At 45.5% G+C, this 27,392-nt stretch overlaps 1 protein-coding gene, 1 long non-coding RNA gene and 3 other non-coding genes across 10 annotated transcripts; 1 reads left to right on the top strand and 4 right to left on the bottom strand.

Moving 5' to 3' along the window:
* Positions 1-137: 137 nt before the first annotated feature.
* Positions 138-21,434, top strand: NEU1 (neuraminidase 1). Of its 3 annotated transcripts, XM_019927222.3 has the most exons (7): positions 138-452; positions 891-1,083; positions 1,803-2,065; positions 2,675-2,857; positions 3,045-3,267; positions 16,578-16,720; positions 18,784-21,434. In XM_019927222.3, exons 1-7 carry the CDS (start codon positions 291-293, stop codon positions 18,982-18,984), a joined length of 1,368 nt encoding a protein of 455 aa, XP_019782781.1. In that variant the 5' UTR covers positions 138-290; the 3' UTR covers positions 18,985-21,434. The 3 variants fall into 3 exon arrangements, with proteins under 3 accessions (XP_019782781.1, XP_073666661.1, XP_073666662.1); XM_073810560.1 differs by lacking the exons at positions 16,578-16,720; positions 18,784-21,434 and adding an exon at positions 10,953-11,407 and having other exon boundaries at positions 140-452; XM_073810561.1 differs by lacking the exons at positions 16,578-16,720; positions 18,784-21,434 and adding an exon at positions 3,373-8,628 and having other exon boundaries at positions 144-452.
* Positions 6,502-23,088, bottom strand: LOC109548653 (uncharacterized). Of its 4 annotated transcripts, none has more exons than XR_012334399.1 (5): positions 22,689-23,000; positions 22,452-22,491; positions 21,776-21,981; positions 18,406-20,848; positions 6,502-18,273 (listed from the first exon to the last, which is right to left on the bottom strand). It is a non-coding gene; the product is annotated as an uncharacterized lncRNA (long non-coding RNA). The 4 variants fall into 4 exon arrangements; XR_012334400.1 differs by having other exon boundaries at positions 6,502-18,854; positions 18,952-20,848; XR_002174794.3 differs by lacking the exon at positions 6,502-18,273 and adding an exon at positions 23,007-23,088 and having other exon boundaries at positions 19,932-20,848; positions 22,689-22,836.
* Positions 21,665-21,745, bottom strand: LOC141275731 (small nucleolar RNA ZL8). The gene has a single exon (XR_012324025.1). It is a non-coding gene; the product is annotated as a small nucleolar RNA ZL8 (small nucleolar RNA).
* Positions 22,083-22,149, bottom strand: LOC117314019 (small nucleolar RNA SNORD52). Its single transcript, XR_004528706.1, has one exon. It is a non-coding gene; the product is annotated as a small nucleolar RNA SNORD52 (small nucleolar RNA).
* On the bottom strand, positions 22,571-22,633 carry LOC117314021 (small nucleolar RNA SNORD48). Its single transcript, XR_004528708.1, has one exon. It is a non-coding gene; the product is annotated as a small nucleolar RNA SNORD48 (small nucleolar RNA).
* Positions 23,089-27,392: the final 4,304 nt, after the last annotated feature.

Here is a 27,392-nt window from a genome sequence, read left to right as displayed (position 1 = left end):
GAGGAGTAATGCCCGCCCCCTTCTTCACCCCAGCCAATACGCTTCCGGCCGGGGTCACGCGCTCCGGCGCTTCCATGGGGGCCAATTGGAAAGAGGAAGCTCTGAGGCGCTGAAGGGTCACGTGGGGGCTCGTGCCAGGGCCAAAGAGAGTCGCGGAAGCGTGGCGGGCCGGCTGGGATTGGGGCGGGTTTGAGGGTGACAGCTGAGCGTTTAAAGGGCCGGGGTCAGTTGACGAATCCAGCCCGCGTCTAGTCCTGGGGGGCCAGGGTCTCTGCTGCCGCGAGGGAGAGATGACTGCGGAGCGACCCGGCACAGTGCCCCTGGGCAGACCCGGGAGACCGCGAATGCTGGGATCATGGGGAGTCTGTAGGGTTCAGGTGTTTGCCGCGATCTTCCTGCTGCTGTTGTCTTCAGCAGGAGTCGGGGCCAGGGCAAAGGACGACTTCAGTCTGGTGAGTCACCCCTCGCATAGCCCCATCCCCGACTCACGCAGGCGGTCTGTGCCCAGTTGTACCCCGGGACCTAGGCTGCTGAGCCCCCTCTCCTCCGAGAAACTCTCTGACCCCGTTCCCTCCTTTCCCAGTCCCTTTCCCTCTCTGGGCCCTTGTCCTCTTTCCCTCTGAGTCTCCTCTTTCGAGCTCCTTACCCTTTTGAGGTCTCCCTGTCCCTGAGGGCTCCTTGTCCCCTCGTAGTCCTTCCCCCTCTCCGAGCCCCCAGTTTCGCTCCGAACTCTCCTCAGGGTTCCCCTTCCTTGTTCTGGGACCCCTTCTCCCACTCGGGATCCCCATCACCCTGCCTCTCCCAGGGGAACCTGACTCCGAGCCGCTATTCATTCACCCTAAAACCCCAAGTCACGTTTGTTCTGTTGATCCTTCCTCCTCGCTTCGTAGGTTCGTCCGCTTGTGACCATGGAGCAACTGCTGTGGGTGAGCGGGAAGCAGATCGGCTCTGTGGACACCTTCCGCATCCCGCTCATCACCACCACTCCTCGGGGCACTCTCCTTGCCTTTGCTGAGGCCAGGAAAATGTCAGCATCGGATAAAGGAGCTAAGTTCATTGCTCTGCGGAGGTCCACGGACCAGGGTATAAAGATGCCTGGGTCACAAGAGGATGGGTGGGGAGCTTGACCTGCTTTAGGGCCCTGAGGCTGCTGGATCCCTGAAGAGTAGAGGGAACCTAAGGCGGGAAGGTGTCCAGGGCAGTGATCTGGAAATTGGGCTCACCAAGGAGTTAAACATTCATTCAGACATTTACTGAGCACTTACTATATACCTGGCATTGTTCTAGGTTCTGTGAATACAGTTATGAACAAAACAAAGCAAAATTCCTTGCCTTCACAGGGCTTATATTCTACTGGGGTGTGGGGAGACAGACAATAAACATAATAACTAAGTAAATGTATTTTTTGTATTGGGAGTTGATACGTGCAGTAGAGAAAAATGAAACATGGCAAGAGGCATGGAGAGTGCCAGAATTTGACTGTAATTTTGAGTAGATAACATTTGAGCAGACTCAGAGGAGGTAAGTGAACCTGGAAGAAGAGCCAGGCAGGTGTAACAAGCTTAGACAGAGTTCACTGCCCCCCCCGCAAGGAGGGGAGTATTTGAGGAATGAGAAGGAGTTTGTACGGCTGGATGGAGTGAGCAAGGGTAGAATAGATAAGGTCTGAGAGGTAAGGAGGGGCAGGTCTCGTGGGGCCATCATAAGGCCTTGGGTCCCTAGCAGGAGGTGAAAATTGCAGCGAGTGGTGGAAAGGGAGCCTCCAGAGTGCTCACCCTGGTTTTCTTCCCTTTTTTCTTTAGGCAGCACATGGTCTCCAACAGCTTTCATTGTGGACGATGGGGAGAGCCCAGATGGGCTGAACTTGGGGGCAGTGGTGAGCGATACAACAACAGGAGTGGTCTTCCTTTTCTACTCCCTCTGTGCTCACAAGGCTGGCTGCCAGGTGGCCTCCACCATGCTGGTGTGGAGCAAGGATGACGGCATTTCCTGGAGTTCGCCTCGGAACCTCTCCTTGGACATAGGCACTGAGATGTTTGCCCCCGGACCGGGCTCTGGCATTCAGGTCTCTGTCCTGAGATGGGTGGAGGGAGGTGCCTCATAGAGAGTCTGCCCCGTTATGGACTCCTTTGCAAAGAGAAGATCCTGTGAAGTCAGATTTTTCTGTCTTAGGTGGCATTCCTTGGAAGAAAGGGACATCCTGGGAGGAACACCCTACCAAGGGAAGGTGGAATTTTGCCATTGGCTTCCCATCTGGGGGTTGTCAACAGGGCTGCACTGATCCATGTGCAGATTAGAAAAAAAGTTAGAAAGTCCTGTGCAGATTAGAAGAAAGCCCTCCTTTGGGCAGACACAAGCCTGTGCCATGGTCCACAGCTTGGCCTGTGAACACAGGTTGGTTTTAAGCTCCCATCTCCCCCTGTGGCTGGGCCCCCTTGTCCTATGCACAGCCTGTCCAGAGTACACCCTGGATGTCCCGAAGGAGCTTATTCTGCCAAAGAGCTTCTTAATTCAGACAGTGGGTGTTTGTAATGCTTGTGGAACCCTCAGCAAGCAAGGACAGAACGGAAGGGGACAACGTGTGCCTCACACTTAGGAGGTGGTGGGTTCCCCTCCCCTGCTTCTGAGCCCCCTCAATGTCTCCATCTGTGGCACCCCTGTCCTTTTCCCACAGAAACAGCGGGAGCCTCGGAAGGGCCGGCTCATTGTGTGTGGCCACGGGACGCTGGAGCGGGACGGGGTCTTCTGCCTCCTCAGCGATGACCGCGGCGCCTCCTGGCACTATGGGAGTGGGGTCAGCGGCATCCCCTATGGCCAGCCCAAGCGGGAAAATGATTTCAGCCCCGACGAGTGCCAGGTCAGGAGGAGTCCATGGGCTGTCCCCCACCCGCTCAACCTGCTCTGTCCTCCAGAGCACCGTTTCACTCACGGACCCCGGGCCTGGCTGCCCAGCTCCGAGCCACCCAGCCTTGCTCCCTCAGGGACAGGGCCCTTCGCCCCGCCCCCACCCTGCGTCTTCCTGAAGCCCTCTTCTCTCCGCTCAGCCCTTTGAGCTCCCCGATGGCTCAGTGGTCATCAATGCCCGGAACCAGAACAACTACCACTGCCGCTGCCGAATCATCCTCCGCAGCTATGATGCCTGTGATACTCTGAGGCCCCGTGATGTGACCTTTGACCCTGAGCTCGTGGACCCTGTGGTAGCCGCAGGAGCTGTGGCCACCAACTCCGGCATTGTCTTCTTCTCCAACCCAGCCCATCCAGAGTTCCGTGAGTATCTGCCAGGTGGGGTCGGCGAGGAGCCCCCGTGACCTAGAGAAGGAGGCCTTCTCTAGGGGGAGACCTTCCTTCCCCTGATTCTGCTGCTGTTCCCAGGAGTGAACCTGACCCTGCGCTGGAGCTTCAGCAATGGCACCTCATGGCAGAAGGAGACGGTTCAGCTGTGGCCGGGGCCCAGTGGCTACTCCTCACTGGCAACCCTGGAGGGCAGTGTGGGCGGGGAGGACCAGGCCCCGCAACTCTATGTCCTGTATGAGAAAGGCCGGAAACAGTACATAGAGAGCATCTCCCTGGCCAAAGTCAGCGTCTATGGGACACTCTGAGCTGTACACCTGCCAAGGGGATAGAAGGCCCTGGACTCAGCCTCAGGACCATGGGTCTGTAGAGGGTCTACTGGAGGAGCCTAGAAGACGGTTCCACCTTCCTTTAGAGTCTAGCGTTTTGCAAAATCAACTTCTCTTTGACAGGGAAATCATTCCTTAGGACTAAAAACCTGGCTTCTCCCACATAGGAAGAGCTGCCCACACGTGGGAGCACTTCTCTTCCACATTGCTGGGTCTGCCCTCTCAGGGCAATGATTGGTCCTTTTCTTGGACAGGGCTAGGTGGGCCTGTAGCATTAAATAAATGTGAACTCAGGGAATTGGGGAAGGCTTACCTCTTTGGGGTAAGATACTGGCTTTGGAGAGAGTTGGTGAAAGTTCCAGAAGGGCAGGACATTTGGTTTCAAGGTAAGGAACGAGGTGCACCACCCACTTTGACTATGTATGAATCAAAATGTTTATAACTTAACGTTCTTAATGAAGGAGAATGAATATTTGCAGAGTCTCTGTGGTTCTGTCAGTGCACATCTTCCTGTCTGTTTTCCTCGTGCACACTTGTGGGACTGGGAGTGAGTTTTGGGGAGGAAGCTGGTGTGCTTATTGCCTGTGAAAATCTGTGACTTTGGCAAATCAGATCCTCCTTTCTTTTTCGCATTCCTTCTTATCACAGAAATACAACTTGCTCTTAACAAGTGTAATGAGGGGAAGGAGGAGGAGCCTCATAAGATAATTAAAAACTGGCTGTTTTGTATTTCTAAGGTGGGGTGAGATACTGTCCTCCATGAAACAGGGAGCAGGTGTGTTAAATGCAGATGCGAAGCCTCTCCCAGGCCAGCCTGGCAGAGAAATGAGCACTGTGGCAATTATGTGACACAACAACATCTCATCCTAAAGGAGATGCTGTGAAAAGAACAGCTGAGTGGGACAGCCACAGCTTTTCTCCATATGGAAAGAAAATGCAATGCCCGGATGAGACGGTAGGAATGTTCAAGACATTCTTTTCTTTTTAAAAAAATATTTATTTATTTATTTGTTTGCCTGCTTGTTTATTTATTTATTTGGCCGTGCCGGGTCTTAGTTCCAGTTCCGGCATGCAGGATCTTCGTTGTTGGTGTGGGATCTTCGTTGCAGCACCTGGGCTCCTTAGTTGTGGCATGCAAACTCTTAGTTGCAGCATGCATGTGGGATCTAGTTCCCTGACCAGGGATCAAACCCGGGCCCCCTGCATTGGGAGTGCAGAGTCTTATCCACTGCGCCACCAGGGAAGTCCCTGCACATTGCATTTTGATGTTTCTTAAATCTCAGTTTACAGTAGGTACACCTCCTATCCTCTCTTCTTTCTCTCTCTCTTTTTTTTTTTTTCTTTTTGATACCGTCTACACAGAAATATGTTCATTTGTCCTGTAGAACGTTCCACTCTCTGGATTCATCTGTTTCTTCCTCAGAGTGTCATTTAACTTTTTTCCTCCATCTCTTGTATTTCCAGTTATCAAACCTGAAGGTTTAATTAGATTCAGATTCCACTGGGTGAGGGAAGTGGGGGGTGGGGGGGACAAGATTCCTTCCCAGGTGCTCTTTGTTTCCTCTTGTGCTCCCTCAGGAAGCAAGTGCTGCCCGCTTGTCCCTCTCTGAGTAAAGCTGAATTGAGTGATGGGTTCAGATGGCCATAGCCTGACCCCTCCTTTGTAAGGTTTCCCCATCAACCTTCCAACTGACAGTTTCATCCACAGATGAGTTTTGCCTGAATCAAGTATTTCATGAGGGGTTGTGAAATGTTGGTTTTTGAATTCTATTATTTTGTCCTCATTTATTAGCTGGAATTCTTTAGTAAAAAGGAACTGTCCCTCATCAAGGCTGTTGGGTTACCCTGAAGCATGATTTGTATGGGAAAGTCAGGATAAATGCTTCATTTCTCCCCTTAACTTGCCAGGTCTCAGAGTAACCTGATGTAATATTTTACCTTGGCCAGTAAACCACATTGTTGCCACACAGGACACACAAACAGAGGCAGAATCTATGGGAGACGAACACAGGCAACATGGCCGGGGAGGGCGGGCTCTGCTCTTCTAACACAGGTGGACGAATAGATATGACGCAGGAAGTGCAGTGAGGGGGGTGGCATCTGCAGCAACTGGGACATCTGCTATCCACTGCCGCTAAAAATGCACATCTGAGAAAGTCTTGCTAACAACTTTATCAGAAATAATGGAGGAGATAGAGGAAATGATACCATGAATGTCTGCCACATGAGCTACTGCCTCGTGAAGTAGACATGGCAGGGGGCTTGTAAGGAAGTAATCATGTTCCTTCTTCATAGCCAAGAACCCTCAGCTAAGAGAGAGGCTCCTCAAGGAAGGATCTCCCCCGCTGGAGGGGGCGGAGTGGAGTCATTATAAACCAGAGTCCTGGCCCTACCCCAAACCTGCCTGTAAGGTTCAGTGTCTCTAGAATCAGTCCAGGACCTTGCTTTTTTTTTTTTTAATATATTTTATTGAAGTGTAGTTGATTTACAATGTTGTTAATTTCTGCTGTACAGCAAAGTGATTCAGTTATACGTTTGTATATTCTTTTTCATATTCCTTTCCATTATGGTTTATCCCAGGATACTGAATACAGTTCCTTGTGCTATACAGTAGGACCCTGTTGTTTATCCATCTTATATGTAATAGTTTGCATCTGCTAATCCCAAACTCCCAATCCATCCCTTCTCCGCCTCCACTCCCCGTTGGCAACCACAAGTCTGTTCTCTGTGTCTGGGAGTCTTTTTCTGTTTTGTGGATAAGTTCATTTGTGTCATATTTTAGATTCCACATATAATTCTTCTAATAATTGGTGATGTCGAGCATCTTTTCATGTCCCTGTTGGCCATCTGTACATCTTCTTTGGAGAAATATCTATGTAGGTTTTCAGCTCATTTTTCAATTGGGTTGTTTTTGTTTTGTTTATTTTGTTGTTATTGAGATATATGAGCTGTTTGTATATTTTGGAAATTAAGCTTTTGTCGGTCACATCATTTGCAAATATTTTCTCCTAGTTCGTAGGTTGTCTTTTCATTTTGTTTATGGTTTCCTTTGCTGTACAAAAGCTTGTAGTTTGATTAGGTCCCATTTGTTTATTTTTGCTTTTATTTCTATTGCCTTGGGAGACTGACCTAAGAAAACATGGGTATGATTCATGTCAGAGAATGTTTTGCCTATGTTTTCTTGCAGGAGTTTTATGGTGTCATGTCTTATATTTAAGTCTTTAAGCCATTTTGAGTTTATTTTTCTCTATGTTGTGAGGGTGTGTTCTAACTTCATTGATTTACATGCGGCTGTCCAGCTTTCCGAACACCACTTGCTCAAGAGACTGTCTTTTCCCCATTGTATATTCTTGCCTCCTTTGCAGGGCCTTGCTTTTTTTTTTTAAATAAATTTATTTATTTTTGGCTGTGTTGGGTCTTCATTGCTGCACACGGGCTTTCTCTAGTTGCAGCGAGCAGGGGCTACTCTTCGTTGCAGTGCGCGGGGTTCTCATTGTGGTGGCTTCTCTTGTGCGGAGCAGGGGCTCTAGGTGTGCGAGCTTCGGTAGTTGTGGCTCACAGGCTCAGCAGTTGTGGCTCACGGGCTCTAGAGCCCAGGCTCGGTAGTTGTGGCACACGGGCTTAGTTACTCCATGGTATGTGGGATCTTCCCAGACTAGGGCTCGAACCCGTGTCCCCTGCGCTGGCAGGCGGATTCTTAATCACTGCGCCACCAGGGAAATCCAGGCCTTGCATTTTTAAAAGGAACTACAGGAGAGTCTAATACTGCGGTCTTTGGGCTGCACTTTGAGAAACTGTCTCTTAGACGTTTTAGCCTAGACTTAGGAGACTAGATTTCAAAACATTGAAGAAAAGATCTCAAAAGAGAAACTGTTTCAACAGGAAGAATTTGTGTTTAAAAAACACCAATAACTATAAAAGATGGCAGGGACCGAACCTGCCTGTTTACCTGGGCATCTTAAACCCCGCCACAACACCTAGCACATGGTGGATGCTTAATACAGGAGGAAAGACAAGTCCAGCATGGGTAAGGAGCTGGGCCAGTGTTTCTGAGTGTGGTTCCAGGTAGGTGGCAGCCACTCCCTGGGAACATGTTAGAAACGCTTGACCTTCCCCCTATACTGACCACCCCTTTCCCCACCAGACCTGCAGAATCAGAAGCTCTGGGGGTGGGCCCCAGCACTCCGTGTGTTAGCAAGGGGATTCTAATGCACATTCAAGTTTGAAAGCCAGGGTTAGAACACAAGTCAGGGGTGCAGAAAGGATTGAAGAATTGTTGGTTGGTTGGCTTTTTTTCTTTTAATATAAAGGAGGAATTAGAAGGAGTGGCAGGAGACTGAAAGGGGAAGGTATGTGCTTATTTGTACAAATAGGACAAAGTGGACTTTGAAAACTACAGCCTGGTGAGTGCCACCTGGATCAGCAGCGAAATTCTAGCATGGAGCCCTAACCCCCTAACACAGGCCCTTCTGCCCCCTTCGAAGCCTCTCACCCCTCCCCCCAGCCCCTTGGCTGGGCATTGAAAGGGCTCTGGGCTCTCCCTGTTTATCTGGCTGCCCTTAAACAATAGAAGGAGCCTAACAGGTAATATTGAGCAGCAAATACCAGGGACCAGGCACCAGGTACAGTTTCTCACCGATTCAGTCCTCACAACCAGAAGTCATTATCAGGAAGGAGCAGGACGAGGTACATCATTTTTGCCCCAAAAAAAGGATTAGGAAAGAAGATCTAAGACATAGGCTTGCAATTCTTTTTGACAAAAAACAAAAACACACACACACAAAAAATAAACAAAAACGGACTTAAATTTACCACAAGGAAAGGGTAGATCTTCCCTTTCCTAATATTCTGGATAGAATATTTTTTAAAACACATTTTTAGGGAATTCCCTGGCGGTCCAGTGGTTAGGACTCTGCGCTTTCACTGCCGAGAGCCCAGGTTCAATCCCTAGTCCAGGAACTGAAATAGCGCAAGGCGCGTGGCTCGGCCAAAAAAAAAAAAAAACACATTTTTACTGTAGGGCTTTGTTGGTGAGAAAGTAAGGGAAATCTTCAAAAACCATAAATAATGGACAGCAAGAACCCAGAAAAACAAATGAGCCCTGGAGCTGGCATTTGCCCTGAGGACATCAGTCAATGCTCAGTGACCAAATCAGGATTACAGTGGATCACAGATTTGCAGTCAGGATATAAAGCCAAGGTCCTGAAAAGTTCTGGAAATTGTGAAAGGAAAATCAAATGGAGTTGGTACTGCTAAGAGAGCTCTCTAAAATGGAGCTGGGAGGCCATTAAGGAAATGTGACTTATACACATCTCAGCCTGGATGGAATCTGACCTTTTGACCTTATGAAGTCATCCAGAACACCTGCTAGAAACTCAAGATACATATAAAGTAACTCGTGACAGTCTACTTATCAGACCCCTACCCTAAAACAACCTGTGATTCCCTGTGGACAAATATTTTCTGACTTAGTCAATCATAATTCTCGCCAGGCAACTTTTAACAACCTTGTGGCTTTGTGTCTTTATGAGCCCCTGACTCTTTCTTTTCCTTGGAACACATTTTCGGGGTTACCCGAATCTGTGTCTCCCTAACTGCAATTCTTAAGACTCCAGATAAACTCTTTTCTTATTTGCAGCCTCCTGCACTATTTTTTTTTTTTTAGTTGACAAAGTTAAAAAAGAGCATTTTTCCCACCCCCGCCCCGGGGTGGGAAAGCAGTACTGCCTTGGGTGCAAAATTTAAGAGAACACCAAAAAACTCAGGAATCAAGATAAATCATGTTTTAGTGTAATTAAAAAAAAAGTCAAGGGCTTCCCTGGTGGCGCTGTGGTTAAGAGTCCGCCTGCCGATGCAGGGGACGTGGGTTCGTGCCCCGGTCTGGGAAGATCCCACATGCCGCGGAGCGGCTGGGCCCGTGAGCCATGGCCGCTGGGCCTGTGCGTCCGGAGCCTGTGCTCTGCAACGGGAGAGGCCACAACAGTGAGAGGCCCGCGTAACGCAAAAAAAAAAAAAAAAAAAAAAAGTCAAATTGGCAAACTACAGCTCACAGGCTGACTACTCTTTGTAAATAAAGTATCAAAAGGCCGCATCTTCAGTGTGCGAACTGGCCTCCATCTTTGCTCTGGATAGAGGGGGGGAAAAGAAAAGGAAAATAAATAAAAGTATCTGGAAAATTCCTAACAAAAAGTTCATACTCCCGTGGGATTAACACCAGAAGTCACATTTCCTGTGGCCTCCAAATCTGCCAGCCACACGTTTAGCAGTACCTGGTCTTAAGCTCAGTGGTGAGTACATGTTGTTTATTAGTCTTCTTTAAATTGTACATAATTATTATATACACTTTTGTGTATAATAGTAAGTAGAAGGAAAATTTAAAATAAAATGAAATAGAAAGAAATAAAAGGGACAAATAAATAAATAGAAGGAAAAAGATAAATGGAGACCTCTGGGTAACTTGGCAAAAATACAACCACAAAGGGACTTCCCTGTGGTCCAGTGGTTAAGAATCCGCCTTCCAATGCAGGGGACACGGGTTTGATCCCTGATCGGGGAACTAAGATCCCACATGCTGCAGGGCAACTAAGCCCACACTCCACAACTAGAGTGCCCACGCACCACAACTAGAGTGCCCACGCACCACAACTAGAGTGCCCACGCACCACAACTAGAGATCCTGTACGCTGCAACGAAAAATCCCGCATGCCACAACTAAGGCCCAACACAGCCAAAAATAAATAAATAAATATATATATTTTAAAAAATACAGCCACAAAGGTGGTGTCCAGAGTGAATGCCAATGTGCATCAAGAGAGGATGAGGTTGGAGGGAAGAGTGAAGATGCATAATCAGCTTTATGCTTCAGTATCTTAAGTCCACCTAACTTTGTGATGTTCCTATCAACCAATTTAAGGGAGGTGTGTTGTTTAACCTCCACCAAGCTTGGTTTTGGTATTTTGGAATCCCTGAAGCCGTTTTAATGCCCTTGCCATTGGAGGTGGGAGCCTGGTAGAGAGCAGCTAACATGTTCCTTGGCCAAGATTCTAAAAGGAGAGGTCAGGGGAAGGCCAGTGTCTCTGCACATCTGAGTCTCAGCAAGGCATTTGATAAGGTCAAGGGTACCACAGGGAAATTTCCTGGACCCATGTATACAAAAAAGAGGGAGAATTCATTTGCCACCCCTGGAGGACAATTTTACACCAACCCCTTACACACACAATACTGTAAATACAGGAAAAGAATGAATCATTTCTCCTACGTTTGCAGTAGGAAAAAATAATTCAGATTAGACAAAGTACGAGTTGATGAGATGACTTATTACTTGTTTTACAGAAGAATGTCAGCAAATAAGTGTAGAAAGAATAATCAAAGTGGAAAATCATCATTTTGCAAACTTGAGTGAAAATTCCCATTTGAAAGGTGCCCTCCCTGAACCAGGAGTACAAGAAGTTGGCGACCAAGAGAATTCTATACAAACAGAACTTGTTGGGAATTCCCTGGTGGTCCAGTGGTTAGGACTCAGCGCTTTCACTGCCATGGGCCCAGGTTCAATCCCTGGTTGGGAAACTAAGATCCCACCAAAAAAAAAAAAAAAAAAACACAGAACTTGTTAAAAGTAATTCTTACCTTCTTTAGCCTCCCCCCATAGTTTAGACACTTTTCCACAATTGTCTCTTTTGTTCAACCTTACGTAAAAGCAAGTATGCCATGTCTTTGGGTTTTCATTTCTTTATGAAGTCTCGTGTCATGTAAAACTTAAATAAATGTGTATGCTTTTCTCCTGTTAATCTGTCTTTGTCAGGTTGATTTTCAAACCCAGCCAGGGACCCTAAGAGGGTCAAGGAAAACTATTTCCTCCCCTACACAGGCAAAGATCATCAGTGGATGCCAAAATCATTAGGTTAAGGTTGATGGAGACTGGATATTCATTCACAAGATGCTGAAACCAAGGGTAGTCAGCCGTTAGCCATTAATAAATAATAAACTGTAACCTGCCTTCACTGATCAAGCTCACTCCATTTTTACAAAAAAATTGCATGTCCTCTGAGCATCACATAGCCTAAACAGTGTTTGCCCAAATTGTTTTTTTGAGATTTGGAGTTGTCTGTGTCCAGTTCAAGATAGAACCAGTTAAGACTGGTTAAGACCACTGACCTTCCATCTGGGCATGCAGAGTGTCTGGGCACAGAGTGTCTGCTCCGTGACATTTTGACATCAGAAGGACAAAAAATTCACCCTCAGCGCATACTAACACAGCCATTTTCTGAACATAGGTCCCAAGAAGAAACCTGTAGTTTAGTTGTGTCTGTGCAGAACGTTGATTGAGCACCTTTCTCTTATCTCTAATTACCTTTCCCCGCACCTCAGCTTTATCCTATGAATACCCCAAGCCCCTTGCCTTTTTGGGAAGAAAATTTGAGACTTGTTCTCTCCTCCCGTCAGTTGGCTGCCTTGTGGATAAACTCTCTGCTGCAAACCTAGCGTTTGGCTTGCTGCGCATCAGGCAAACAAACCTGGTTTGGTAACAGTGCCAAAGAATTAACCCATCTTGCCACTCACAAGGGTGAAAAGCACCTCTACAATGAAGAGATCCTGGGGGTCACTACTGTAACCGGGCGATCAAACTAAGGTCAAGAATAAAAAAAAAAAAAAAAAAAAAAAAGAATAATGGAACCAGGGTGGGAGGGAGATGCAAGAGGGAGGAGATATGGGGATATATGCATATGTTTAGCTGATTCACTTTGTTATAAAGCAGAAACTAACACACCATTGTAAAGCAATTATACTCCAATAAAGATGTTAAAAGTTAAAAATAAAAAAGAATAATGGAACAAGTAGACTTTATAATCCCCCTGACACAAGGCCCTGTGAAGTATATAGCACGTGGTAGACTGAAAAAATGATCCCCTAAAAGATATCCATGCTCTAACGCCTGGAACCTGTGAAGGCTATCTTATACAGGGATAAAGAGGGTCTTTACAGATTGATTAAATCAAGTGTCTTGCGATGGGGAGATAATTCTGGATTATCTGGGAGGGCTCTTAATGAAATCGCATATATCGTTATAAGAGGGAGGCAGAAGAGGATGCAATACACACAAGTGAAGAGGAGGAGGCAGCATGACACAGAGGCAGAGATTGGAGTGATGTGGCCACGAGCCAAGTTATGCCAGCAGCCACCAGACGCTGGAAGAGACAAGGAACAGATTCTCCCATAGTGTCTCTGGAGGGGGCAAGGCCCTGTGGACACCTTGATTTTTGCCCAGTGAAACTGTTTTGAACTTCTGGCCTCCAGCATTGTGAAGGAATAAATATCTGTTGCTTTAAACCACCAAGTTTGTGGTAATTTGTTACAGCAGCCATACATGGTGTCGTTCATGAAGTATTCTTGCCCAAACCATGTAATCAGAATCTAATTAGGTCTTTAAGGGAATTCCCTGGTGGTCCAGTGGTTTGATCCCCGGTTGGGGAGCTAAGATCCCGCAGGCTGTGTGGTGCAGCCAAAAAAAAAAAAAATCTAATTAGTCCTTTAAGTATAACTTTCAGGTTAAAGAAAATGCAGAAAGTTGAGGAACAAGTTAAAAACACCAAGAGAGCACAGTTAGATGAAGCCAACATGTGGAATGTTCTACAAGACAACTGGCCTAGTCTCTTCAAAGGATCATTGTCACAGAAAGAAGGGGACTGTTCTAGAATCAAGAGACTAACAAGGGACTTCCCTGGTGGTCCAGTGGTAAAGAATCCACCTTCCAATGCAGAGGACACAGGTTCGATACCTGGTCGGGGAACTAGGATCCCACATGCCACGGGGCAACTAAGCCCGTGTACCACAACTAGAGAGAGAAAACCCGCACGCCACAACTAGAGAAAAGCCCGTGCGCCACAACGAAGAGCCCGCGAGCTGCAACGGAGACCCTGCCTGCCGCAACGAAGACCCAACACAACCAAAAATAAGAAAGTAAATAAGTGAAGATTAAAAAAAGAGAGAGACTAACAAGATATACCAGTAAAAGAAAGGGCTTGATCCTTGAATCAATTAATACTGGCTCTTTAAAAGAACAATTACCATAAAAGATATCTGGGGAACAGTTGAAAAAATTTGAGTATTGATTTAACTATTAAGTAATATTAGGAATTATTAATTTTCTCAGGTATAATAGTATTGTAGGACTTCCCTGGTGGCACAGTGGTTAAGAATCCGCCTGCCAGTGCAGGGGACACGGGTTCGAGCCCTGGTCCAGGAAGATCCCACATGCCACAGAGCAACTAAGCCTGTGCGCCACAACTACTGAGCCCGCGTGCTGCAACTACCGAAGCCTGTGAGCCTAGAGCCCATGCTCCGCAACAAGAGAAGCCACCACAGTGAGAAGCCCGAGCACCGCAACAAAGAGTAGCTCCCATTCGCTGCAACCAGAGAAAGCCTACACACAGGGAAAGACCCAACGCAGTCAAAAATAAAATAAATAAATAAATATATATATTAAAAAAAAAAGATCCTGCAAGCCTCGCAGAAAAGAAAAAAGTATATATGCAGGTAAACGTCCTTAGATTGTGGATACGCATGCTGAAATATTTAAGCATAAAATGTCATGATCTCTATAATTCACATTGAAATGAGCCTGCTAAATATATATATTTTATATTTATATGTATGTATATGTATATACGCACATATATAATTTAATATATATTTTTGCCATTTGCCATATTTTCAAATATGGAAAAATGTTGACAATTGTTGGATTAGGTGGTGGGTATATGGGTGTTTACATTCTTCCTATTGTTTGAAAAGTCTCCTGATAAAAAGTTTAAAAAGCAATCTTTTGTAATGGTTGCTCAGCCTCCTGTAGAAGAAATCAACCCACTGTGGAGCAAGGCCTCTCTCTGCGTGCTGGGAAACGGGAGGCTCCCAATCCAGGGTGGTGCCCGCCATTGATGCAAGGCCCTTTAAAGACAGCTCCCTCTCCCATGTTGTTACCCATCAGCACATAACTGGGTTTGATTATTGGCTGACATCTCTATCTTCACTATGTTTAGAATTTAATGGTTTAATGACAGGCAATAGCCAGCCTGGAATGTGATCCATTTCCACCTGAGAGTCACCTGACTGGGGGCAATAAAATTTAACATTTGAAGCATCAGCAGGTACTTTAACCCTTAGGATAATCTCTCTGTCCTTACTCTTTGGGAAATAACACAATTGAAAGACTATCTTGGGCAAGTAGGATGTTAATGGTCGAGAAAGTACTACAATAAACAAAGTAATAGATGGCCCTGAGCTTCTCAAAGCCAGATGCCCATAGATGCCACTGCACAGAGCTAACCATGGTGCCTGCGCCTGTTCTGGCTGCAGCATTCTAACAAACCAGCAAGGTGAAGGCAACAATGCCAAATGTTGGAGCACCTCACTTCACCCTTCCTAAAAACTCCTTTTCATATTCATCTCTGTTTTCTCTGCTCCACATTATGGATGATTTCTTCTTCCAGTTCACTAATTCTCTATCCAGTTGGTCTGTTATTTAACCTGTTTGTTGTGCTTCTTATGAATTTACCTGTTCATTTCAATTCTAGAATTGCTACTTGTTTCCTTTTCAAACCCATCTGCTACTTTATAATGCCCTCTTCTGCACAATGGATTGAATGAGCCCCTTTATCTCTTTGAACATCTTCAGTCTCCAAGCGTGCTGTCATCTGAGTTTCTTAGTTGTAAAGTCACCTGTTATTGCGACTCCTGACTTGTTCTCCTGGGGATGTTCTGGCTCATCTTGAGAACGGTTGTCTTCCTAGGGAGCTCCCTGTGTCTGGAGGTGTCCCTGGGGCTGACTTAAGCTTTTGCCTGTGCTCAGCCCTCTGGGATTCACAGGTCCCAAACATTGTTTTTTAAGTTATTCAGAAGTAGTTTGACATACGAAAATATGAATTACACAACGAGCTCCCATAGAGCCTCCTTGACTATACACCTCCTTGAGTATATCACTGTCCCTGCCCACCCCATCTTGAATTTAGCATTTAGCAATCCTATACATCTCTTTTTATATAAATATAAATTTATTTATTTTTTTATTTTTGGCTGTGTTGGGTCTTCGTTGCAGTGCGCAGGCTTCTCATTGTGGTGGCTTCTCTCATTGTGGAGCACGGGCTGTAGGCGCATGGGCTTCAGGAGTTGTGGCTCACGGGCTCTAGAGCACAGGCTCAGTAGTTGTGGCACACAGGCTTAGTTGCTCCGCGACATGTGGGATCCTCCTGGACCAGGGATCGAACCCATGTCCCCTGAATTGTCAGGTGGATTCTCAACCACTGCGCCACCATGGAAGCCCCAGTGCTATGCATTTCTTTTTGTTTTTACTATGATACTTAACTCCAAACAATATGTATATATTTTTAATTTATTTTATTGAAGTATGGTTGATTTACAATGTTGTGTTAATGTCTGCTCTACAGCAAAGTGATTGTTATATATATATATATATATTCCTTTTCATATTCTTTTCTATCCGGTTTATCACAGGATATTGAATATACTGTGCTATACAGTAGGAACTTAGGAACTTTAAACAATATATTGTTTAGTGGTAAATGTTTTAAGCGTGACATACTGTTTTTCTGTCATCTGCTTTCTTTCTTCACATTGTGAGATTAATCCACTCTGGTATGTTAGTCATCCTACTGGTGCATGTAACACACGGTGTATTTTATGAATATACCCCCATTTCCCTATTGGAGAACACTTGGTTTCCTTTTTTTCTCCCCCTTAACCAACAGTACTATCAAGGATGTGTATATTAATCCTTGTATCTGTATGTGAGTGTTTAGGGTGCATCACCAGAAGTGGAAACACTGGGTTGAAGAGAGCATGCCTCCTTTTTAGTAGGTACTGCTAAACTGTTTTCCAAAGGGATTCTATAAAGTTATATTCCTGCAAACAATGTCCAAAACAGTTTTTATTTCTTGGTTCTAGGATTTCCTCACAAACCAAATTATATCCAGAAGCTTTGTTGGAGGCTGTTGCATCACACAGAGGAGCGAAGTGAGCCGATGGTGGATCCCACCAGAGTCCAGGAGCAGCAGGGTTGTGAGATGCGGCCAAATTTTGGTGTTAAGGTATCGCCAGCATGATTTGCTGACAAATTGGATATAGAATATGCAAACAGGACTCACGGAGACGCCGAGGGTTCGGGCTCAAGCAACAGGCAGGTAGAGGTATCATTCTGGAGGGGCTTGCGCACTAGCCAGTTGCTAAGGATTCCAGGGATGAGAGGCCTGGGGAAACAGGCCTGGGAGGCTCACGGTCTTCAGTAGCTGAGATGGCAGGCCAGGCTCTGCGTAGATTAATTTTAGAGAGTTGTGAGATCTGCCTAGTGGGTTGGGAGGACTGGTTACTTCTGAAAGTGCTCCTGGGGGTGAAGAAGATTCAGTGTGCTTTGGGGTAGGGGTCTTATCAAATCACTGTCACCCCTGTGAAGAGAGGCTGTGGGGCTCAAGAATGAGAGGACTGCAAAGTGATTTCCATGCCTGGAATTAAGAAAAGTTCACGTGACCATCTTCACCATGGCTGTAGCTCAATCAGTTTTTTTTTAATACATTTATTTATTTATTTATTTATTTATGGCTGCGTTGGGTCTTTGTTGCTGCACGCAGGATTTCTCTAGTTGCGGTGAGCGGGGGCTACTCTTTGGTTGCAGCTCATGGCCTTCTCATTGCAGTGGCTTCTCTTGCTGCGGAGCACGGGGTCTAGGTGTGCAGGCTTCAGCAGTGTGGCTCACGGGCTCTAGAGCACAGGCTCAGGAGTTGTGGCGCACGGGCCCAGTTGTTCCGTGGCATGTGGGATCCTCCTGGACCAGGGATCAGATCAAACCCATGTCCCCTGGATTCTCAACCACTGCACCACCATGGAAGTCCCTCAGTCTTATACTCTAAACCTGGGACTGACACAGGAAGGAGGGTCTGAACACCTAGGGCAGGACTTGGATCATACAAATAAGGGCAAGAGAGTGCAGAAGAGACCCTATGGACAAGAAATGAAGTTGACCATTTTATAGTCATGTCAAGGACTAAGGAAAACTGGATGAGGTACTGACTAGGCTATGTTAGCTAATGTCTAAGCTATTTGGAATAATCTAATTGTAGCTAATGCCTAAATAAGGCTTTCTATGTTAGGCAGTTTTAAGTGCACTTACATATAGTTAAAAACCTAACAACTCCGTAAGCGTAGGTACGCTTTTATCCATTTACAAATGAGGAAATAGAGTGGCTAAGTAACTCAGCGAAAGTTGAACAGCTGTAAGTGTTCAGTCTGGCTCCCTACATCTTAACCAGTCCCCTGTGCTTCGTATGTGATACTGTCACCCTAGAAAAATGCACTTACAAATGCAAGTCCTCATGTACACTACCCAGAGACACCCGTCAACCTAGAATTGTTTTTTGCCTAAATAAAAATGGGCAGAAATGTGTTTGGAAGTGTAGAATCTAAACTATAGGGAAGTATGTGAACAAAAAAGAACCAAGCTGCAACGTAACTACGTGGAGTATTAGTCCATATTTATGAAGCTCAAAAAGATACAAAATACAAAACCAAACAATATTTTAGGGACGCACTGAAATCAGAGTACAAAGCCAAAGAATGATACAGCCACAATTCAGCTGGGTGACATCCTCTGAGTGGGAGGGAGAAAAAGAAAAACGGAATCAAAGATAGGTTTGCTTCAGTTATTGGAAATGTTTAAAGCTAGGCCGTAGGTATATTATATACTAGACAGAAAGGAATTTGAATCCTGACTGACACTGACCTTGGAGAGACCAGTGAGTGGTCCTGAAGAGAGATCTTAGTTCCTGCCCGGGAATAGAACCTAGCAGCTAGTCCACCAGTGGCTAGAGGCTAGAAGCAAAGTTCCCTGGCTCTTGCCCCATTTGAAAGCAAGAATGTTGCAAGGAGGCAAAAACTGTAAGAACAGATACAAAGTTTATTATTAGAGACACAACACAATTGGGAGAACAGCACACAGAGAAAGTTTATTTAAGACAGAAGCAAGGCAGAAATTCACGGAGAGAAAGGATACGGGCATCCTCTCTGAGGAGTAGCGAAAAGGGCGATTTAAATCACATATAGGACGGGTCTTCCGGGTCTTTGGTTACCTTTAGCCAATTATCGTTTTCTTTTTTCACAGCTGACCAGTCCTAGGACCCTCCCCAAGATGGGAGTGCAGCTTTTTGCCAAGATGGATTCCACTGCAGAGGCCTGTGGGGGGTATGTCCACACTTATTATGGGGTGGTGCCCCCTCCCTTTTTGACCCCCAAGGAGCCTTCCTGCTCATGTGTAGACAGGGAAGTTTACCTTGACCTCAGGAGTGGTCATCTTATCTCTTAACTTCAGCAGAGCTCAGCTTCTGCCACTTGCTTTGTCCTTGGAGTGTCTGGGTGAGAACCAAGCTTCAATTTTACTCCACTTGACAAACACCAGTGTCCAGCCCAGGGGCCTCAGTACCTCCTATCTCTGTGACCTTAAGCAAATTATTTAACATCCCTGAGCTTTCCTCTCCTTGCTTGCAAGGTAGGGTAGATACATATCTACTTTGCAAGGTTTTAAGGATTCAATGCAGTGAAACACATAAAAAGCCTAGGACAGACCAAAGCACTAAATATATGGTGGCTGCTAAGATTATACAGAACCTGTGGTCAGGGAATAGCAATGGGAGCAGGTAACTGTCCTGTAGAGAGTACCAAACAGGGCAATTTCAAGGACGGGAAAAAAAAAAGGCCTGGCAAAGACGATTAAGGAAAATAAAAGTTGGAAAAAATCTTTGCTGAGTGGGGACCAAGATGGAAACATTCCATAGGAAAACAGATGCAAAAGATGTGCAGTATTTAAAAGATGAATTATTTAAAAAAAAATGAATTATTAGGTACACAACCTGGTACAATCCACCTGGAGTAGTGATGGCAGGTAGAGAAACAGGCACTCTGAAGGAGACTGCTGTTACGAGCATAAACTGGGACAACTTTATGGAACATACATCATTACTTTAAATGCCCAAATCCTTTGACTCTGAAATTCTACTTTTGGAAATGTATTCTACAACACAAGTTCAAATGGGTGCAAATTAATAGGGAATCAGCACTGGTATATACCATGACCAGAAACTCAAATACCCCCTTACCAGAAGCTGGCTACTGTACAATACAGCCTTACCGCAGCATACTCTTTACACGCTGGTGGGGAATCTCCTTTATGAAGATGACAAATAGGAGCACAGAGTATGCTTTTCCCCCATTTTTTTTTTTTACTGCAGTGAAATACACATGAAATTTACCATCTTTACCATTTTTTAAAAATTTTTTATTGGGGTATCGTTGATTTACAATGTCATGTTAGTTTCAGGTATACAGCAAAGTGAATCAGCTATACATATATCCACTTTTTTGTTAAATTCTTTTCCCATATAGGCCATTACAGAGTATTCAGTAGAGTCCCCTGTGCTATACAATAGCTCTTTATTAGTTACCTTTTTTATATGTAGTAGCATGTATGTGTCAATCCTAATCTTCCAATTTATCCCCTCCCCCATCTTTACCACTTTTAAGCATGAAGTTCAGTGGTAACAAACACATTCATCACATTGAGCAACCATCACCACCATCCATCCCCGTAAACTCTTTTCATCTTCTAAAATGGAAACTCTATACCCATTGAACAGCAACTCTTCATTTCCTCATTCCCTGCCCCTGGCAACCACCGGTATATTCTTTTAAAATATATCTGGACAACCTATGTTTTCACCAATTGATCAAAAGGCAAATTGGATGTCTGTGTCAATGGCGTAATAAAAACCTCAAATATAAGAATACTACCACAATCAATCTAGAAATCCTTAACATTGGTGTCTATATGTGGCAAATCTACTTTTTGTATGTGGCTGCAAAGAGGTACAGCTAGATGTCAACTGTGATGTTCATTCACTGGTGGTTAACCTTTCATGTCCCTAAACCTTTCTGTACCGTCTTGTTTTCACTGAGACCAATCTATTTTTTATTTGCTTTAAAATATTTTATTGGAGTCTTTTGGGTAAGACGAAGTAAAGGCCACCTAATTGATTTTGGTCCCCAAATTTCTAGGCAGTCTCCTCCACGCCAGGAGATTGACAGCTGCTTACGCGGGTTAATGCACGAAAGACGTGAAGTTCCAAGGATCTGTCCGACACCAGGTAAAGAATATCCTTTGTGTCAGCAAAATTCTAAAATTTCATAAAAGCAACACATATTAGTAACATGCAAGCAACTGGCAGTAAAGCATTAATCTAGGGCTTCCCTGGTGGCACACTGGTTGAGAGTCTGCCCGCCAACGCAGGGGACACGGGTTCGAGCCCTGGTCTGGGAAGATCCCACATACAGTGGAGCAACTAGGCCCGTGAGCCACAACTACTGAGCCTGCGCGTCTGGAGCTTGTGCTCTGCAAAGACAGGCCGTGATAGTGAGAGGCCCGCGCACTGCAATGAGGAGGGCCCCCAGTTGCCGCAACTAGAGAAAGCCCTCGCACAGAAACGAAGACCTAACACAGCCATAAATAAATAAATAAATAAAATTAAAAAAAAAAAAAAAAAAAAGCATGGGGCTTCCCCGGTGGCGCAGTGGTTGAGAGTCCACCTGCCGATGCAGGGGACAGGGGTTCATGCCCCGGTCCGGGCAGATCCCACATGCCGCGGAGCGGCTGGGCTCGTGAGCCATGGCCGCTGAGCCTGCGCTCCGCAGCGGGAGAGCCCACAGCAGTGAGAGGCTCGCATACCGCAAAAAATAAAAAAATTAAAAATAAAAATAAAAAAAGCATGAATCATAGATACGGGGACAGGTTGGTAGTTATCAGAGGGAAAGGTGGTTAGGCAAAAAGGATCAACTGCACGGTGACTAGATTTATAGTGGTGGTCGCTTTCTAGTGTATATAAATGTACAAAACGTTATGTTCCTGAAACTAAGGTAGTTATATACCACTTTTACTTTAAAAAAAGAAAAGTCTGGGTGGGCAGGGGAATTGCCACACAGTGTGGAAAGAAGCATAAGAGTGGATCAGGTGGTTTCAAAGATCCTCAGAAGTTCTCAGAGACTCTAGTCCAACCAGGTCATCATTACCACTCTGGAGCTGGTAGAAAAACCAGCAAGAGACTTACCACAGTACCCAGGTAGAGGCACGCTACTCTCCACTTCTTGTCACAGCTTGTTGATGAAGTGGCAGGAACCATTACCTGGGCATCCCAGCTATCCCAACAGCACTTCTCCAAGAGGAAAATTCCAAACTTTAGGCCTTCAGCCACCAGGCTATCCCTGAATCTCTGTGAAGGGGCACTGCCCCTGCTGGGCTTCCAAAGTTCTCAAGCTAGAAAGATGAAAGCAGGACCACCAATGAGAAATACAAGCAGAGAGTTACAGCCCTCCCACTGGCTCCTCTCAAAACTCCAAGTATCCAGTTCCCCAAATGAGTCAGAAATTAATTTTGACATCAGAATCAGCATCAGAGACTCTAGTCTGAGAAATCATCATCCCCAATTTAGGGAGACCTGGATCAAGGGAAGCCATTATGGGAAGGAATCTACAACATTCAAAGACAACAGCCCCAGTACAAGGATCTAGCAAATTAAGAATTCAGGGATGGGAAGTTCTGCAGAGAAAAGGAGTAGGAAACAAATTTAGAACTGCGGAGAACAGCTCCATCAAGGAGGCCCAGCATGCAAGGTAGTTTATAGTAGAAAAACAAGTGGAGAAAACAGGTTTAGCAAGGCTTAGACAAAACTTTAGGGAGTTAAAAACGTGAGCGATACTAAGAGCGCCCGCACACCTAACACTCACCTTTATTCAAAAATAACACACCGGTGAACGTCTTAAACCCCTAATGGAGAAACGAGACACACGAGTAAGTGGCTTCCCCGAGGCCAAATACTAGGGATCCCAACCCGGGGGATGGAGGTGGTCAGCGCGCTGCGGTGATGGCGTCAGCGAGACACTCAGAATCACCTGGGATCATCATCACCCCCCATCCTCCCCCAGTACAACCACCAACCACTCCATATCGCACAATCCACTCACCTTCGAGGCGCTGCGGACCCTCCTTCGAGAATCAGGGGCCTGGGAAGAAACCAGTGAGTTAGCAGAAGCCAGGGCGACTACCAGACGAGTCTCCCTGGGCTGCGTCAGTTCCAAGCAGTGGAGTCACGGAGACATCAGAAATTCTAGTCTGTAATGATAGTTCATCCTGCTCAGCCCGAGACTTCGGTCCCCTCAGTGTCCAACACGGCCCTGAGGTACTGAGGTACCTGTACGCCGGCAGCTGTGCAAAGACGGCGCAGGCGGTCGCCTTCCTCTCGGAAGGTTGCACAGCTGCCGCCACGCGGATCCCAAACCCACCATCTTCCCCATCCACGAGTTCACTGTACAAAGAGAACAACGAGGCCTGGGCCAGGCCTTTTATTTACGGCGGCGTGGCGTCGGGGCCTGACGGGCCTATAGCTGTCTTCTGAGATGCCTGTCTCGACCCTCAGAGTTTTCCCCATAGCTTGTCCAAACAAGACTAAAGTTAAGTGAAAGAGAGGCCATGAGTGAACGTTTCACATTCTTCTGGGCAAATATTCGGAGATGTTTTGTGAATTTTGAAAAACAAAAAACAGGCGACTTTACTGGCCAGGCCGGAGAACGTTCCCGACGCTGCCAGGTGCGCGCGCAGCTGAACGCTCTTCCTGGATGGCCTCCCAGATAGTCTAGTCCCTGCTTGTGTAACCAAAGGGCTACTCTCTAGTTCTCACTTGTCCCGGTTTGGATTCGGGGGTCACACCAAGGGACTGTCACCCTGCTCTGTCTAGCCAGCGAAATCTGAATTTGCAAGACCTGTCAGGTACATTAAACTTCCTGTCCTTTTTTTTTTTTTAAGCACCTTTATTAAGGTATAATTGTGTCCACTGAAAAAAAAATGCACGACCTAAACGTTGAGAATCTGTTTTATTTGGTGGATAAAACTGAGGACTTAGGCCCGGGTCGCAGCCTCTCAGCCCTGAAGAGGTAAGGGAGGAGCCAGGCTATGTAAGAGTTTTTGCGAGAAAGATCGTAGTCGGCACTTCATAAGATTACTGTCAATTAGAGAAAACTAGGGATTTCCCTGGTGGCGCAGTGGTAAAGAGTCTGCCTGCCAATGCAGGGGACACGGGTTTGATCCCTGGTCCAGGAAGATCCCATATGCCGGGGAGCAACTAAGCCCCTGCGCCACAACTACTGAGCGTGTGGTCTAGAGCCTGCGTGCCACAGCTACTGAAGCCCGTGCCCCTAGAGCCCGTGTTCTGCAACAAGAAAAAGCCACCACAATGAGAAGCCCGCGCACCACAACGAAGAGTAGACCCCGATTGCTGCAACTAGAGAAAGCCCTCACGCAGCAGAGAAGACCCAGTGCAGCCAAAAAATAAAAAATTAATTAATTAAAATAAAAAATTAAAGAACCTCCATACTGTTCTCCATAGTGGCTGTATCTATTTACATTCTCACCAACAGTGCAAGAGGGTTCCCTTTCCTCCACACCCTCTCCAGCATTTGTTGTTTGTAGACTTTCTGATGATTCCCATCCTAACTGGTGTGAGTTGATACCTCATTGTAGCTTTTTTTTTAACATCTTTATTGGAGTATAATTGCTTTACAATGGTGTGTTAGTTTCTGCTTTATAAAAAGTGAATCAGCTATACATATACATATATCCCCATATCTCCTCCCTCTTGCTTCTCCCTCCCACCCTCCCTATCCCACCCCTCTAGGTGGACACAAAGCACAGAGCTGATCTCCCTGTGCTAGGTGGCCTGCTTCCTACTAGCTATCTATTTTACATTTGGTAGTGTATATATGTCCAGTATTGAGAACAGTGTGGAGGTTCCTTAAAAAACTAAAAATAGCCTTACCATATGATCCAGCAATCCCACTATTGGGCATATACCCAGAGAAAACCATAATTCAAAAAGACACATGCACCCCAATGTTCATTGCAGTACTATTTACAATAGCCAGGACATGGAAGCAACCTAAATGCCCATCAACAGACGAACGGATAAGGAAGATGTGGTACAGATATACAATGGAATATTACTTAGCCATAAAAAGGAATGAAATTGGGTCACTTGTAGAGATGTGGGTGGATCTAGAGTCTGTCATACAGAGTGAAGTAACTCAGAAAGAGAAAAATATCGTATATAAACGCATATATGTGGAACCTAGAAAAATGGAACCGGTTTGCAGGGCAGAAATAGAGACACAGATGTAGAGAACAAACGTATGGACACCAAGGGGGGAAAGTGGCAGGGGAGATGGTGGTGGGATGAACTGGGAGATTGGGATTGACATATATACACTAATATGTATAAAATAGATAACCAATAAGAACCTGCTGTATAAAAAATAAATAAAATTAAATTAAAAAAAAAGAAAACCAGACATTTCAAGTTAATGAATTTAACTAAACATGCCGCAACAAAGATCCCATGTGCTGCAACGAAGACTCGGCGCAGCCGAAAATAAATGTTTTTAAAAACCTCTTCCAAGAATCCTATAGTATTCATCTGTTTATTTGACACATTTCTCAGCTCCCAGTGGTTGAGTTCCACCTGTGGTTGATGTTGCAAAATGACTTTAAGTTTCAGGAAGTGTATATGTACAGGTAGGTGATGACTTCTCATATTCTAAAGTGGCTGTTTTTATTGGCTGTGCTGCGCCGCTTGCAAGATCTTAGGATTGAACCCAGGCCCGCAGTGAAAGCGCCGAGTCCTAACCACTGGGAGACCAGGGAATTTCGTGATGTTGCTTTTTAATGAACCATTTCCCTAATGAGGACTCATGAAAGTAGTTGGCCCAGCTTCAGGAATTCTCTTTGGCCCCTTAAACCATTGCTGGCGATTTCCCAAACCTTTATCATCACTGCTGCTGCCAGTGATTCAACACTTTAAGGCCTTGGAAGGCTTCCAGCTCTGGTTCACAGCAGAAAGCCCCTTGCCACCAGCTGCTGCTCCTGGAAGCACTGACACCTTCCTGTCCTGCCTCTCTTGGGTCCCCATACCTCTAAAAACATAATCATCTGGTGCAGTGGCTTTTTCTCAACTTTGGCTGAAACACTGAGACAATTTTAATTCTATACAATTACTTGGCCTACTTCCAGGCCAATTTCTTGGCCTGACTCTTGCAGGACTGGTATCAGTATTTCTTTAGCTTCCCAAATGATCTCAATATACCACTGGGCTGGAGAACCATGGCTCCAATGATTTGAAGTTACCAAGGTTTATTCCCTCTATTGCCTGACTGGTTAAATTTTTAAAAGTTAAGCAAGCCCCCAATTTCTGCTGCTGCAGCAGTTAAACTGCACATACTGTATGCTATGGTCAGAGCCTATAATATTACCGTTCACCTATCTTGTAAGTAAGACCGGCCTTTGAGAATTGGCCCAGGAACCAAAACTATACTATTTCCTTTACAAGCTTTTCTTTTACAAGGCTTCCCATACTTTGTCATTCCTAAGATGTTTCAGTTTCCCAGAGAGGAAGGATTTATTGAAAGATAAAACACAGGGAACTTTAATTTGATTCTGGAGTAGGTATTCCCAGGCTCAGTTTTTGGAAAAACAAGGTTGGGATTTATCAGGCTAGAGGAAATGTTAAGGATGTTTAACTGCTCCAGTGAGAAGCAGCCCCTAGGGAAGGGCTTGTGTGGGAGGAACGCCCATCTCCCCATCTTCCCAGATCTATGCTGCGCAGCTTTTATTTCCTCTTCGTTCATAATTAAATGTGCTTTTAAGTTGCTTTTGTTTTGAGACTGTCCATGAAAAGAACAAAAAGGCTACTGATTGTTAAAACCGGGGTAAAACCACCACTTACAGCCAGACAGGAACCACCCACACTAGCCCCAGTGTTCAGGCAGTGTGAAAAAACCCTGGCCCCCAAATCATCACTTGTTCCTCCCTAGTTTTGCTCTGGATATAGCTTAAGTGACCACCTCCACATGGCTACCTATGAAAAAGAAACTTTACAATACCTAAGTTAGAGGGTGGTGTGATGAGAACTACTGAGGATTACTGGAGTGACTCAGAGAAACAGGTGCAGTGCCTGGCCCATTCCTCTTTATTGCCATGCCCCCCAACTCTCAGTATCTCACTCCCCCAGACCCTCAGTTGAATAACTGCAGCTCCAGTGACCTTCGTTGAACATGTTGCTTGCCTACAGCACATTTCTGCTCAAAATGATCTAGATCTTTGGAACTGAGGCCATTCAGACAAATGCTTTATTTTGAAAGGAGGCAACCAAAACTAAGAGGCTAAATAATTTGCACTAACTCACTCAACTGGGACTTATAAAACAGAGTATGAATCTGCATCTCATTTTTACTGTTTTGTCCACCCCTAAATTCATAAATAAAAGACTGGAAGACTCACAGGTCTAGTAAGAAATGAACAGCTCTGCACACAGTGAGTGCAAGACCCTAAGGAACCATGAACCCCTCTCAACACTGCCTTTAACACCACAACAATCTCTCCTCCCCAAAACCCTACGGCAGCTCCCATCCCTACTTGTACCTAAAACAAACCCCACCCCAATCAAAATGGGCACTTGGAATTTGTTTTCTGTCATGGATGTGATTTACCACCTACAATAAAGTCCCAACAAAAACAGCCATACCCACGGCTCCAAATACGTATGATACTCTCTTCAGAAGTACAGCCCTTCCATGGTCTATGGATTTCAGAGAAGAAACTATTATCTCTCCCCAAATAAAAGC

The sequence above is a fragment of the Tursiops truncatus genome, chromosome 10, assembly GCF_011762595.2.
Source record: "Tursiops truncatus isolate mTurTru1 chromosome 10, mTurTru1.mat.Y, whole genome shotgun sequence".
Taxonomy (NCBI): Eukaryota; Metazoa; Chordata; class Mammalia; order Artiodactyla; family Delphinidae; genus Tursiops; species Tursiops truncatus.
The sequence above is the reverse complement of the archived record's forward strand: the minus strand, read 5'-3'. Positions and strand labels throughout refer to the sequence as shown.

Coding starts and splice junctions, on each gene's coding strand:
- NEU1 (XM_019927222.3), top strand. CDS start 291: ATGACTGCGGAGCGACCCGGCACAGTGCCCCTGGGCAGACCCGGGAGA. Junction 453..890: donor CAAAGGACGACTTCAGTCTG/GTGAGTCACCCC, acceptor CTCGCTTCGTAG/GTTCGTCCGCTTGTGACCAT. Junction 1,084..1,802: donor GCGGAGGTCCACGGACCAGG/GTATAAAGATGC, acceptor TTTTTTCTTTAG/GCAGCACATGGTCTCCAACA.